Here is a 14,657-nt window from a genome sequence, read left to right as displayed (position 1 = left end):
TTCAAAGCACAAGGCCCTTCAAAAAAGTGAAGAAAGTGAAGGTTCTGGAGTGGAACATGCACTCCCTACATACAAGCAAACATGTTTCAAATTTTCTAAAAATAGTCAAGGTCACGCAAACTTGTACGGAGATGTCTTTCTGTGTATCTTGCAAACAAACATAGGATGATGTATTTGCTACATTGTGTCTCTGCTAATAAAAAATATAGTTCAAACCATGCTCTCACCTGGCACCACATAGTCTGCAAGTTTAGCCAGAAGAAGTGCTGCAATGCGGGAAGCTGGGTCACTGGCATCTTCTTGCTCAGTGTCCATGGCATTGATGAAGTAGCTCCAAGGAGGCAATGCCACATTGCCACAGTCTTCTACGCTCATAAGAGGCAGGGCAGCCCGGCACAGCTGAAGGATAATCAGCACCAGTTTAGGGGAAGGACGTTGGTCCAGGAGCAGTGAAAGGAGCTTGGAAACGCAGGCTGGCTGGCTCAGAATTGCTTTGCCTATATTGCTCCTGAAAGTGATTTTAAAAAAGGTGTGAAATTGTGAACACACAAAAATGTTCATTTTAGATCGTTATATAGGTTACTGCAAAAAAAAAAAAAAAAAGAAGAAGAAAAAAAAAAAAAAGGTAGATATACTATGTGTTAGACAACATAGGACATGGCACATCTGGTGACAGACCAGCCAATTTTTAGGTGAGCAAAAGGTACAGCTGAAAGAAGCTGCAGTACAAACCTGGACAAGCAGTTGACTATTTGGGAGTCACTGAAGGCGTATTTACGAGATCAGGTCATCTCATACTGTGCTAACCAGGGGAAGTGAGCACTGCTCGACTTAAAGAACTGGCAGAAGAGATTCTTAGGGCACATAGCCAACTACCTACTGCAGATTCTACGAAAAAGCGTTTGTCACTGCAGACAGAGTTTGACCTTTTATCAACTAAACAGGCTTAGTATCTTATCTCCAAATCACGATACGGGTCTTATGAGCACGGGGAAAAGGCTGGACAGATTCTCGCTCACCAGCTGAAACAGAGAACTGCTAATCAGACCATCCCTGAAATATATGACGAGCAGGGCTCAAAATGTACAGATAGTCTTAAAATTAACTCCAGTTTTCAAGCTTTTCATATGTCACTATACAGCTCCGGTCCATCTGAAGACCCTTCTGTAATGGAAGACTTTTTTTTAAGACCCTGCATGTTCCGTCCTTAGATCCACGGGAGGCCGCAGGGCTGGAGGAGGACCTCTCGGTCGTGGAGATAGCATCAGCGATTGGCTCTATGCAAAGCGTCAAAATAACCAGGGACGGATGGTTATCCAGCCGATTTCTATAAAAAGTTTTCAAGGCAACTCTCCCCTTTGTTACTGTCGGTTTTCAAGGAGTCGCTCTCCTTGAAAGCCCTACCATCTACAACGCGTGAAGCAGTTATCTCCTTACTCCTCAAGAAAGACAAGAGCCCTCTTGAGTGCAGCTCTTACCGTCCAATTTCTTTATTAAATACAGATGTTAAAATCCTTGCTAAAACTTTGGCACATCGCTTGGAGGGGGTTCTTCCATCCATTACAACAACAGACCAAACAGGTTTTATTAGGAATTGTTACTCCTTTTTCAACATCAGACACCTTTTCAATATCCTCTATAGCCCCTCTCTACCTGGCACCCCAGAAGCAGTGCTCTCACTTGACGCTGAAAAGCCATTTGACCGAGTGGAGTGGGGTTATCTTTTCAGAGTGCTGGAGAGGTTTGTATTTGGTCCCAGGTTCATATCATGGGTAAAACTTTTATATACATCTCCATGGACTGCTGTTCGTACTAAAATAATCTGACCACCTACTTCGAGCTTCAGCGGGGTACAAGACAGGCATGTCCTCTGTCGCCACTGCTATTTTCCATTGTAATGGAACCACTTGCTGTGGCACTAAGACAGAATGCTGATATCAGTGGGATCCAGCATGCAGGGATAGAGCATAAAGTTTCTCTTTATGCAGACAATATGCTATTATTCATTTCACAGTCCCTTCTGAGTTTCCCTAAACTAATGGTCTTACTCGAAGTTTTTGGCAGAATATCGGGCTATAAGGTCAATATTCAGAAAAGTGAATTGATGCTTGTTGGTGAGGGGGTAGGCCAGGTACCCCTAGACTCATTCCCTTTTAAAATTAGTCCAAAGAAATTCAAGTATCTCGGGGTGTGGGTTACATACAGCTATAAAGATCTATACGTAGTTAACTATCAGCCCCTGTTATCTAATCTAAAGCAAGGGACCCCCTGCCTCTCTCCCTGGGGGGCAGAATCAATACTATAAAGATGAATGTGCTGCCTAAATTTTTATATGCTTTCCAGTGTCTCCTAGTGTTTCTTACAAAATCCTTTTTTTCAAAACTGAATAATCAGATGTAAATGTTCTATTTGTTCTGTTGGTGTCGTTATGTTTAATTTGAAAATGCTAATAAAGAAACCTTGATCAAAAAAAGATTTGGTGATGTCAGTGGGTCGCCGGCTTGATGTGGTTACTGCAAGCATGGAATATGCAACCAATTATTTTAAGTGCTACTTGCTTTAATTTACTTTTAAGACAACCTGTTCCAATAATTTTGCTCACCTATTGTCTGTCGCCAAAGGTATTCATATTCAACTTTCAAAACTCAAACGTCTTCAGTGTGTGTGTGTGTGTATGTGTGTGTATATATACATACATACATACATATACATATATACACACACATATATAAACCAAACTGTAGCTTGATCTAGGGGATTAGAAAATATGCAGCACATTATATACATGTAGCACATTATATATTAAATATAAGCCAAGATTCCATATAGTATAGTATTGCAACCGGCACAAGCCGGTAAAGATACTAGCCATCTTACCAGGTATATGGTAGTGGTATTAGCACTTCTTTTAAAATAAGATGCCATCAGATGGTCATTAAACTTACCTAGACAGGTCATTCAGTAGACTAAGTACATCTTGTAGGGCATCATTTCCAGCTGCTTGGTTACCAGAGCATTCCGTAGCTCTTGCTAGGTGATTAGTCAACAGACTGGATACCTGCCGGGCTAATCCAGAATGCACTGCGTCTGTGGAACCACCTAAAAGATGAAAATGAAATAAATAAAAAATTTTAAAAAACAAAAAACAGTCTGTGGACTAACATAACAGAGATAGCTATAGTTTACATCAAACAACACTGCCCTCTAGGTACTCTGTTTCCAGCATGCGTCTTATGCGTTGGTATAAACGGAGTTGCAGGGCTAATATAAGGGTTGTTTTTTTTTTGGCATCCACATTAGATTTGCTGTTAATAAATGTTTTAACATGGATTCATTTGGATTTGATTTTTTCAAGCCCAGAAAGTAGATTCATGCAGCCTATCTGTGACAGTTCTATCTGTGTCATGTTAAATACACTGATCAGCTAGAATATTAAGAGCACTGACAGATGAAGTGAAGAACACTGAGTATCTCTTTAGAATGGCACCTTTAAAGGTGTATGATATATTAGGCAGAAAGTGAACAGACAGCTCTCCATATTGATGTGTTGGAAGCAGGAAAATGGGCAAGTGTAATAATCTGAGCGACTTTGACAAGGCCCAAATTGTGATGGCTGGACGACAGGGTCAGAGCATCTCCAAAACAGCAGGTCTTGTGGGGTGTTCCCAGGATGCAGTGGTTAGTACCTACCAAAAGTGGTCCAAGGAAAAACAACCGGTGAACGAGCAAGAGGGTCATGGTTGCCAAAGACCTATTGACACACATGGTGAGCGAAGGCTAACCCCTCTGGTCCCGTCCCACAGAAGAGCTGCTTCAGCACAAATTGCTGAAAGATTGAATGCTGGCTATGTTAGAAAGGTATCAGAACACAGTGCATCGCAGTTTGCTGTGTATGAGGCTGCGTAGCTGCAGAGTGTCCATGCTGACCCCTGTCCACCGCCGATAGCACCTACAATGGGCATGTGAGCATCAGAACTGGACCATGGAGCAATGGAAGAAGGTCGCCTGGTCTGATGATTCACTTTTTTTTTTTTTTTTTTTTTTACATCATGTGGATGGCCGGGTGCGTGTGTGTCACCTACCTGAGGAAGAGATACCGCCAGGATGCACTTTGGGAAGAAGGCAAGCCAGCAGAGGCAGTATGATGTGCTGGGAAATGTTCTGCTAGGAACCCTTGGGTCTTGGCATTTATCTGGATGTTCTATCAGAATCTGATCAAGCATCTTTGCTGGACAAACAAGTCCGATTGATGGAGGCCCCACCTCACAGGACTTAAAGGATCTGCTGCTAATGTCTTGGTGCCAGATACAAAGGGGATTAATGTTATGGTAATCAGTGGATTTGCCTACTGCCTTGTTTCTTTCAGCCATTGCAACCTTCATGAAAATAATATTGAAATGGGCCATTCTACCATTCTAGATATCTATTTGCTGCGTTTGATGCAGGTCAGACCCGTGTCTTATAAAAAAAATGTTTAAAAAAAGAAACATTGACAGAGTGCTTTCACAAGACTGATGGGATAATAAGAACATGTTTTTTGTATGCTTTAAACATGCAACCCTTTCTGACTTATTACATCTGGTTCTTGCAGTTAGGTTATATATTTTCAAGATCTGTAAAACAGACGTAAAGTTGCAATAAAAAGTTTGTGAACAAACTTTTAGTCTTAGTCACAATTACAGACAAACACAATCTGACTAACCTAATAACACACATACAGGTCAGGTCTTTATCAAGCATTCTGAGTAATCATGCATAGTGCTGGCTGGAAAAAGTAAGTGAACCTCTGTGATAACTTCTCCAAAAGTCAGGTGCTTTGCCCTGCACACAAAAGTCTGGTTACTGACATCTGTTCTTCTCAAGCACAACTGATTAGTGTGAACCATGCCTTGATCCCATCTTTAACAGGACCTTAGAAGCTGCATTATAGAGATGAGCAACGGCTATCAAAAGCATTTCTAAAGACCTGGGTCTTTAAAAATCAAATCAATGACAAATTGTGTCTAAATGAAGGAAATTCAGGACTGTTTCTACTCTCACTAGGACTGGGAATCCTACAAAGATTACACAAAGAACACAAAGGCAATCCTGAAAAGACGTAAAAGGAAACAAGGGTAAAAGCAAAAGACCTGCGGAAAACTCTGCAAAGTGTGAAAGTGTTTGTTCATGTGTCCACCATCAGGAAAGCTAGGAACAAGAATTCTGTTAATGGAAGGACACCACAAAGGAAACCCCTGTTGCCCAAAAAAAACTGCTTGTGAAAAATATTCTGCGGATAGAGACAAAAGTTGAACTTTTTTAGGAAAACTGCACAACGCTATGTTTAGAGGAAAAACAGCACTGCACACCGACACCAAAATCTCAAGCCAACTGTGAAAAATGCTGCAGGGAGCATCATGGTTTGATCAATTATTGAGAGAACGATGAATTCAAATCTGTATCAAGACATTTTACAGGAGAATGTCAGGGCAACAGTTCATGACTCCAAGTTTTGGAATGACCAAGTCAGAGTCTTGATCTTAACCCAACTGAAATGCTGTAGCATGACCTGAAGAGGGCTCCTCAATCGAGACAGATATTGAACTGAAAGATTTTTTGTCAGGAGGAATGGTCCAAAATTAGAAGTCAAAATGCCAGTCTTAGAAGCAGCTACAGGACATGTTTGGTAGAGGTTGTTTCTCCTAAAGTTCTAAAAATCTACAAGTTACTAAATCCAAGGGTTCACTTCATTTTTTTCCAGCCTGCACTGTAAATGACTACTCATTGTGCTCAATAAAGACCTGAAAACTAGTGTTTGTTATTAGTTTAGACAGATTGTGTCTGTCTGTAATACTTTTCCATAGTTAAAACTATTAATGCAGAACTCATCATAAACACATCATACAATGTTCCACTGAAGTAAAAGAAAATATCTTTATAATGTGTAGGTAACTGTAGCGGTGGCTAGTCTGAAATATTGACTGCTGTTTTATTAACCATCTGCCTGTATTTCCTAATTCATCTAATCAACTCATCTATACAGACACTAATATATACAGTCAGGACCATAAATATTTGGCCATTGACAAAGTTATTGTTATTTTAGATATCTACCACAGTATACTGGAGTTGAAATCCAGCTTTACAGCCATTTACATCCAAATCGGGCGAACAATGTAGTAATTACAGCGCTTTTTACATGTGGGCCCCTACTTTTTAAAAGACTAAAACTAACTGGACAAACTAACATTCATAAAATAAATTGTCATTTTTCAATACTTAGTTGCAAATTCTTTGCACTCAGTGACTGCCTGAAGTCTGGAACCCATAGACATCACCGGATGCTGGGTTTCTTCACTGTGGATGGTGTGACAGTTCTTTAGTGCAGCTTTTTTTCAGTTACTGCTTGCTGGTGTTTTGTTTTCAGTTGTGCCTTCAGCACATAAAATGCATGCTTAAATGCAATCAGGTCAGGTACTTTTGACGCTTTAGGACATTGTCTCCATCTGCACTGTGAAGCACTACCCATTGAATTAAAAAGCATTTGGTGGAATCTGAGCAGATAATACAGCCCTATACACTTCAGTATTCATCCTGTTGACAAAAGCAGTCAGCATCATCAACTCATACAAGGGAAACAGTGATAGAGCTTTGGACTTTATATTGAGAGTTAATAGAGGCAGACTAGCGCAAAGCCAATATACAGTTGCAATCAAAATTATTCAACCCCCATTGCAAATCAAAATGTACAGACTTTCAGCTGTCTGTGATGAACAAATCAAACAAAAGCAATTGAAATAGTTTGACACAACAAATGCTTCAAGCAGTTTCCCCAAATTCAACTGAAAATGCAACTTATAATGATTTCTCCAGTTTCAAAAATTATTCAGCCCCTTCATGGCGATCATCTTTAGTACTTAGTAGAGCGTCCTTTTGCTGTTATGACCTGCTGCAAACGAGATGCATGGCTTCTGTCAGCGTTCCTGAGGAATATTAACCCGTTTCTCATGAGCAATGGCCTCCAGTTCAGTAATATTCTTGGGTTTGTGTGCTGCAACCTCCTTCAAATCCCACCAGAGATTTTCTCTGGGGTTCAAGTCAGGTGACTGTGATGCCCCTGTAGAATCTTCCAGGACTTCTGCATCTAAGCCTTGGTGGAATTTGATGCTTGGGATGATTGTCCTGTTGGAAGGTCCAATGACGCCCAAACTTCAGCTTCCTCACAGACAGCATGATGTTTTCTCTGCGGATTTCCTGATACTTCAATGAATCCATCTCGCCTTCTACACGCTGCATGTTTCCAGTGGCAGAGGACACAAAGCAGCCCCATAGCATCACAAAGCCACCACCATGCTCAACTGTGAAAAGAGTGTTCTTTCTTCATTCTTCTTCCTCCAGACATACCGCTGATCCACTGTCCTGAAAAGTTCCAGTTTTGTTTCATCGCACCACAGAACAGAATCCTAAAACTTCTGTGGCTTATTTATATGATTTTGAGCAACTTTTCTTGTGCTTTTGGGTCAGTAGCGGTGTACGTCTTTGAGTTCTGACATGGAAACATTCTGCGTTTATTACATGCCTTACTGTTCTCACTGAAACCTCAGTAGCTGCTGCCACCAAGTCTTGCTGCAGGTCTTTTGCAGTCACTCAAGGGTTTTTCACAACTTGCCTTCTCAAATATCTGCTTGCAGCCGTTGATAGCTTCTTTTTTCTGCCCCATTCAGGTATTTCATATATTTAGTACCCCTAGCCAGTTCAGGTATTTCATGTGTTCCAGCTCAAGCACACCTGGTGCAACTAATGGACCCCTTGATTAGTTGGATCAGGTCTGCTTGAGGAAACACCTGTTTTGTATATTTGTGATGTTGTGAGGGATTCTATTCAGGGGTTTGAATCATTTTGAAACTGGAGAAATCATTATAAGTTGCATTTTCAGTTGAATTTGGGGAACCCACTTGAAACATTCGTTGTGTCGAACTATTTCAATTGCTTTTGTTTGATTTGTTCATCGCAAACAGCTGAAAGTCTGTACATTTTGACAACAAACCTGATTTGCACTGGGGGTTGAATAATTTTGATTGCAGCTGTACTGTGGTATACAGCTAAAATAACAATAACTTTGTCAATGTCCAACTATTCATGGGCCCAGCTGATAACAAAACTTTAATTAGTTTAATAAATGTTATCTTCTAATAGTGCATATAGTTGGATAGCCCTTCTTTTTCCAATAATGGTCCTATTTTATTTATAGAGCCTTCTACTTTCTTCAACTGGCAAGCACTTGGAATGTGACCCGGGCCATCGTGGCAACTTTCTGCTTCTTTGTTTGTTTCTCATTGGAGCTGCAGTGTTAATCAGTAGAATAGAAAATGTATTAAAAATGTCACTGAAAAGGGACATAAAATACAGTCACAGATTAGTCTATCATCATTTTCCTCCAAAATTCATTGGTGGATAAGCTAAAAGCAACAGTATTCTGTATAGTATACTTTCAGAACAGTGATGTTGAGCACAATGTAAGGTACCTTCCACTTTTTCCCACTCAATGCAGCGATTGGCAAGCACTTGGAATGCTGCCCAGGCCATCGTGGCAACTTTCTGCTTCTTGGTTTGCTTCTCATTGGAGCTGCAGTCTCTCTGGCTACTAAGACTGCAAAGCTGGTCCATCAACTGAACCAGGCCGCTGCGTACCAGACATTGCTCCTCACTCCTAAAGACGTAAAGAAATATTCTACATGTAGGCTGTGAACATGACAGGATAGCACATCTTCATACGATAAGTGTTTGTTTGTGATTCTGGCTTTCGCACACATTAATAATCACAAATTATGCACACAAAAATGTACAGTATGTGAGCAAATGGTAGGGCTGCACGATTATGACCAAAATGATAATCCTGATTATTTTGATCAATATTCAGATCTTATCACGATTATTCATTGATTTTAGGGACAACATATTTTTATTGCACTTTCACATTTAAATAAACAGACCACTGCTTTCACCTCCATGTTGTGCTACATTCCTGCTGCTGTACAAATCTTTAACAGTGTTTACAGGAGGAGAGACGCAAGACGATTTCTTTTAGGAGCACAGTTGAAGTTTAGGGGGTTTTTTTAAATTTTTTTTTTACATTTTTTCTTTTAGAAATGGTAACGTTAATGTGCCACAATATAAGTAAATATAAGTAGGCATGAGAAAACTTGAGCTGGAAAATTATGACAGAATTTAGGAACATAGTGTGAGCCATTACACGTTAATTTACCTTCTGATAAACTAAATTTAATATTTTCAGCTCATTTTACAGACTGTATGCAAAAAACAACCTTTAACCGGTTCCACCTTGTAAATAAATACAATAAACATCAATGTTCAGTGTCTGAAGTCTGCTCCTCTTAAATATATTTAAAGCTACACTATTAGACATTTTCCACCGTCATGGTTCTGGGCTGGAGTCAGTTCTCGAACCGCTCTGTGTATATTGTGTAGATGTCTGAATAATCTCTTATAGGATGTGATTGGGTGAGTTCATTTACCCGCCAGATGCAAAGCGCTTTAGTTTAATGGTGTTCATTACTGATGCTCCGATCAATATTTTTATGACCGAAACCGATCCAGATACCAATCTTTTTTTGTTTAAGCTTTAATCAGGAAGTCTATCATAAACAGTTAAATGTAAGCTCTCTGCTCATGGTCACTGTTAATTGAATTAAAATAATAGCAATGAGAAATACTGTTGGTTATTTGATAAATAAACAAGCATAAAATATTTATTTTTAAATATCTTAAACAATAAAGAATCCTAATTAAAAGTTGACTAACACAAAAATTATCCATATTAGGAAAAAGGCTAATAGCTTTCTAAGGAAATAGCGAACTAAGCTTAATGTCAAATTGATATTAAATGCAACCCATAGTAATTAAACATTATTTCATTTCTCATTTTATTTATATTTTATGAAGTTATTATATCTATTTTTTATATTAAATTATTTATAACTAAGCACATGTTTGGTCTTTACATTTTACTAGTTTTCTGTTTGTTTATCAGTTGTTCCTTTTAGATGGGTTCCCCCAGTACAGTGTCCATGTCAGCTGATAATATTGTGTTTTGGAGGGATAAATAAAACATGGAAACTGGAGTTGACTTTTCTAGTGATATCTGGCAACCCTGAGTTTAAATGAAGTGAATTAGAGTTAGTGAAGGAGAGCGGCAGCGTGCTGTAAGTTTGACTGAACAGTTGCTAATCTTGATTATGATTGGTGAGGAATTATTTGATAAAGAAGTTTGAATTAAACCCACCTTTAGCATTATTATTAATTACTCTGTGTGAAGTCGCCATGTCTATACGAGCAGGTGCAAGTTTAGGCCATTTTGCGGGATCAATAAAAGGTGGCAGTTTGTGAGATCGGAGAGTTGACAGAAGCAGATGATGTACAGAGTTACTCTCTTCATCATAATGGCTACTCTGCAGTATTTCCACACTTGTTTGGTTGACTGGGGAGATGAAAAGCAGTGTGAAAGTAACTGTTGCACGGTGTAGATGCATTTTGGACTTCCTGTAGTTTTTATTCCGATTGTATATACAACTCCAAACAGGTCACTCACACCGGTGCAAATAAATATTTATTCACAGTCGCACAAAGTACTTTTCAGTCATAAATGCGAGTGAAATGGTCGCACTGTAGAGCCCTGAGTTTATCTGCAAAGTTTTTTACTGTTCAGCATGATGACGTTTAATGTCCCCGACAACCTCTGTAGAGCAATTTGGCATCATGTTAGTTTCATGATTTCTCCTTGCGCAGTGAAGCTGGCAACTTGAAGGCTAAAATGCAAACTCCATTTCCGGGTTTTGGCACTACAAAATGACATAATCCCTGTGCCACTCAATGGCAATTGCCTGTAAATTTAGGAAGCGCTTGATTTGATTTGCAGCGGAGTTTTTTTATGAGCAGAGGACGAAATTTTAATGTTAATATCACAGTCGATCATGTTCATTTAATCGTGGGCAGTCAAAATCGTAATCGCGATCGATATCCGATTAATTGTGCAGACCTAGCAAATGGTTTACGCAATATATGCATAAAAATAATCAAGTGCCAAATTCATAGGACAACCTCTTGGGATTTTCATGCACAACAAAAGTCTCTCTAGTTCACACAGAATGGTGAAAACAAATCTAACAGCAGTTGTGCAGGCGTAAACACCTTGTTGATGAGAGAGGTCAAATGAAAATGGCCACACTGGTTCGAGCTGACAGGAAGTCTACGCTAACTCAAATAGCCAGTCTTTACAACCATGGTAAGCAGAAAAGCATCTCAGACTGAACAACAAGCAGACTACAAGTAGTCTGCCTCAAGGTTTAGCATGTTGTGCTTTCTGAAGAGGGGTGAAAATGAACGAACTACATGTAATACTTTTAAACTGTTGATAATCGAGGGGTCATTTCTCGACACCCTAGACATATACATGAGCTCACTCGGTTAAATTAAATTATTTAAAAAATATATTCTTCCCATAAATAATATTTTCAATATTTAAAATAATAATAATAATAATAATTTCTAAATAATAATTATAATTATTATTATTATCAAGTACATTTTCATCAGCTGACTTAATTACTCTTATTTACTCTTGAGAACTGCCACTCACGAAATATGATATTTTTTGCCTTCTGCAGTATTCTGTATAAACTCTAGGGACTGTTGTATGTGAAATTCATAGATCAGCAGTTTATGAAAACTCAAACCAGCCTATCTACTGCCAACAACCGTACCACGGTCAAAGTCAGTGAGATCATGTTTTTTTCCCCCCTCATTTTGATGTCTGATGTGAATATTGACTGATACATTGACCTGTCTTTGCATGATTTTAAGCATGATATCTCTCTTGCATAAAGAGGTTTCCATTGATGTCCGTCACCATTCCGTGTTTGAGATACTATTTCCTTCTTTCTCCAATGTCATTCCGCCAACATTCTATGCTTGTTTCCGGTCCACCCATTGCATTGGTCTTGAATATAATATTCTGCTAGACATTAATCTCTGACAAGTAACTATATCAAGGCTACCACTTGTACATTTAAATAAAATGCTGAGCTATTTCAGTAACCTACTCATAGAGCATATGTATAAATATAAAAAGTCTCCGATACAAGTCAGATTTTAGTGAAAAGTTTCATTTCATGAATCAAGACATTTATATAAATCTGGGCACATATTACCAATCAAAATCTGAGACGTGGAATACCTACATTTTACTAAAAGTTCATTGCCTGGAATCAGTTACATTAACCCTACATTTCTTAACCTTATATGACACTAAAATTATAAACTGTCAGATATTTACATAATAACATTATCCTTAGTCATGTTTAATCTTCATCTGAAACTATGTCTACCACAAGTGGAGTATTAAGTCAGTTCTAACCTGAGAAACCACTATGCATGTATGGGACAAGTAGGCGCTTCCCTGTTTGAAGTTAAAAAGTTCTCAACTTATTGCACTCACACATACAGCGCCCTCCACTATTATTGGCACCTTTGGTAAATATGAGCAAAGAAGGCTGTGAAAAACTGTATATTTTTTTTAACCTTTTGATCTTTTTTTTTTTTTTAAATTCACAAAAATACTCAGCTCTCATGGAAAAATATATATGAAGTATATTCATATTGATATCCAACATTTTTTTTAGTACACCTGTGTGACCAGGAACAGGGAGTTGTTCAACCATGACTTCCTGTTTCACATGGGTATAAATATGAGGTAACACATAGGCCAAATTCTCCTAGTCATTCATAACAATGGGTAAGCCCAAGGAATATAGCTGTGATGTGCAGCAAAAGGATGTTGAGCTTCACAAAATGGGAAGTGGCTATTAGAAAATAGCACAAGCATTGAAGATGCCCATTTCCTCCATCAGGGCAATAATTAAGAAGTTCCAGTCAACTGGAAATGTTATGAATCGACCTGGAATTGGACGTGTGTCTATATCGTCTCAACGCACTGTGAAGAGGACGGTTCGAGCTGCCAGAAATCTCCAAGAATCACAGCTGGAAAACTGCAGAAGTTAATTGTGTCTTGGGGTCAGAAAGTCTCCACAACTACAATCTGAAGTCACCTACATCACCACAAGTTGTCTGGAAGGGTTTCAAGAAAAAAAGCATCTACTCTCATCCAAAAACAAACTCAAGCGTCTTCAGTTTGCAGACACTACTGGAACTTCAAATAGGACCGGGTTCTATGGTCAGATGAAACCAAAATAGAGCTGTTTGGCAATAAACACTAGAGGTGCCATGACCATCCCAATCCCCTGACCTGAAACCCATAGAAAACCTGTTAGGTGAACTGAAGAGGAGAGTCCACCAGCATGGATGTGAAGGATCTAGAGAGATTCTGTATTAAGGAACGGTCGCAGATCCCTTACCATGTATTCTCCAACCTCATCAGGCATTATAGGAGAAGACTCAGAACTGTTATCTTGGCAAAGGGAGGCAGCACAAAGTATTGACTAAAAGGGTGGCAATAATTGTTGCACACCTACAGTGAGGGAAAGAAGTATTTGATCCCCTGCTGATTTTGTACGTTTGCCCACTGACAAAGAAATGATCAGTCTATAATTTTAATGGTAGATTTATTTGAACAGTGAGAGACAGAATAACAACAAAAAAATCCAGAAAAATGCATGTCAAAAATGTTATAAATTGATTTGCATTTTAATGAGGGAAATAAGTATTTGACCCCTCTGCAAAACATGACTTAGTACTTGGTGGCAAAACCCTTGTTGGCAATCACAGAGGTCAGACGTTTCTTGTAGTTGGCCACCAGGTTTGCACACATCTCAGGAGGGATTTTGTTCCACTCCTCTTTGCAGATCTTCTCCAAGTCATTAAGGTTTCGAGGCTGACATTTGGCAACTCGAACCTTCAGCTCCCTCCAGAGATTTTCTATGGGATTAAGGTCTGGAGACTGGCTAGGCCACTCCAGGACCTTAATGTGCTTCTTCTTGAGCCACTCCTTTGTTGCCTTGGCCGTGTGTTTTGGGTCATTGTCATGCTGGAATACCCATCCACGACCCATTTTCAATGCCCTGGCTGAGGGAAGGAGGTTCTCACCCAAGATTTGACGGTACATGGCCCCGTCCATCGTCCCTTTGATGCGGTGAAGTTGTCCTGTCCCCTTAGCAGAAAAACCCCCCCAAAGCATAATGTTCCCACCTCCATGTTTGACGGTGGGGATGGTGTTCTTGGGGTCATAGGCAGCATTCCTCCTCCTCCAAACACGGCGAGTTGAGTTGATGCCAAAGAGCTCCATTTTGGTCTCATCTGACCACAACACTTTCACCCAGTTGTCCTCTGAATCATTCAGATGTTCACTGGCAAACTTCAGCAGGCATGTATATGTGCTTTCTTGAGCAGGGGGGCCTTGCGGGCACTTTAGGATTTCAGTCCTTCACGGCGTAGTGTGTTACCAATTGTTTTCTTGGTGACTATGGTCCCAGCTGCCTTGAGATCACTGACAAGATCCTCCCGTGTAGTTCTGGGCTGATTCCTCACTGTTCTCATGATCATTGCAACTCCACGAGGTGAGATCTTGCATGGAGCCCCAGGCCAAGGGAGATTGACAGTTCTTTTGTGTTTCTTCCATTTGCGAATAATCGCACCAACTGTTGTCA

General features: G+C 39.6%; 1 protein-coding gene across 10 annotated transcripts in view; it reads right to left on the bottom strand.

The window, feature by feature from the left end:
* Positions 1–14,657, bottom strand: part of LOC108255706 (probable E3 ubiquitin-protein ligase HECTD4) — a 167,750-nt gene that overhangs the window by 66,515 nt on the left and 86,578 nt on the right. For all 10 annotated transcript variants that reach the window (XM_017451855.3, XM_017451846.3, XM_017451850.3 and 7 more), the window contains 3 exons: positions 8,505–8,689; positions 2,946–3,099; positions 228–508 (listed from right to left, as the gene is read on the bottom strand). In XM_017451855.3, the coding sequence (XP_017307344.2) occupies positions 228–508; positions 2,946–3,099; positions 8,505–8,689 (620 nt within the window). The remainder of the gene's footprint in view (positions 1–227; positions 509–2,945; positions 3,100–8,504; positions 8,690–14,657) is intronic.

This window comes from Ictalurus punctatus, chromosome 22 (genome assembly GCF_001660625.3).
Source record: "Ictalurus punctatus breed USDA103 chromosome 22, Coco_2.0, whole genome shotgun sequence".
NCBI classification, from domain to species: Eukaryota; Metazoa; Chordata; class Actinopteri; order Siluriformes; family Ictaluridae; genus Ictalurus; species Ictalurus punctatus.
This window is presented reverse-complemented; position numbering and strand designations above follow the sequence as displayed.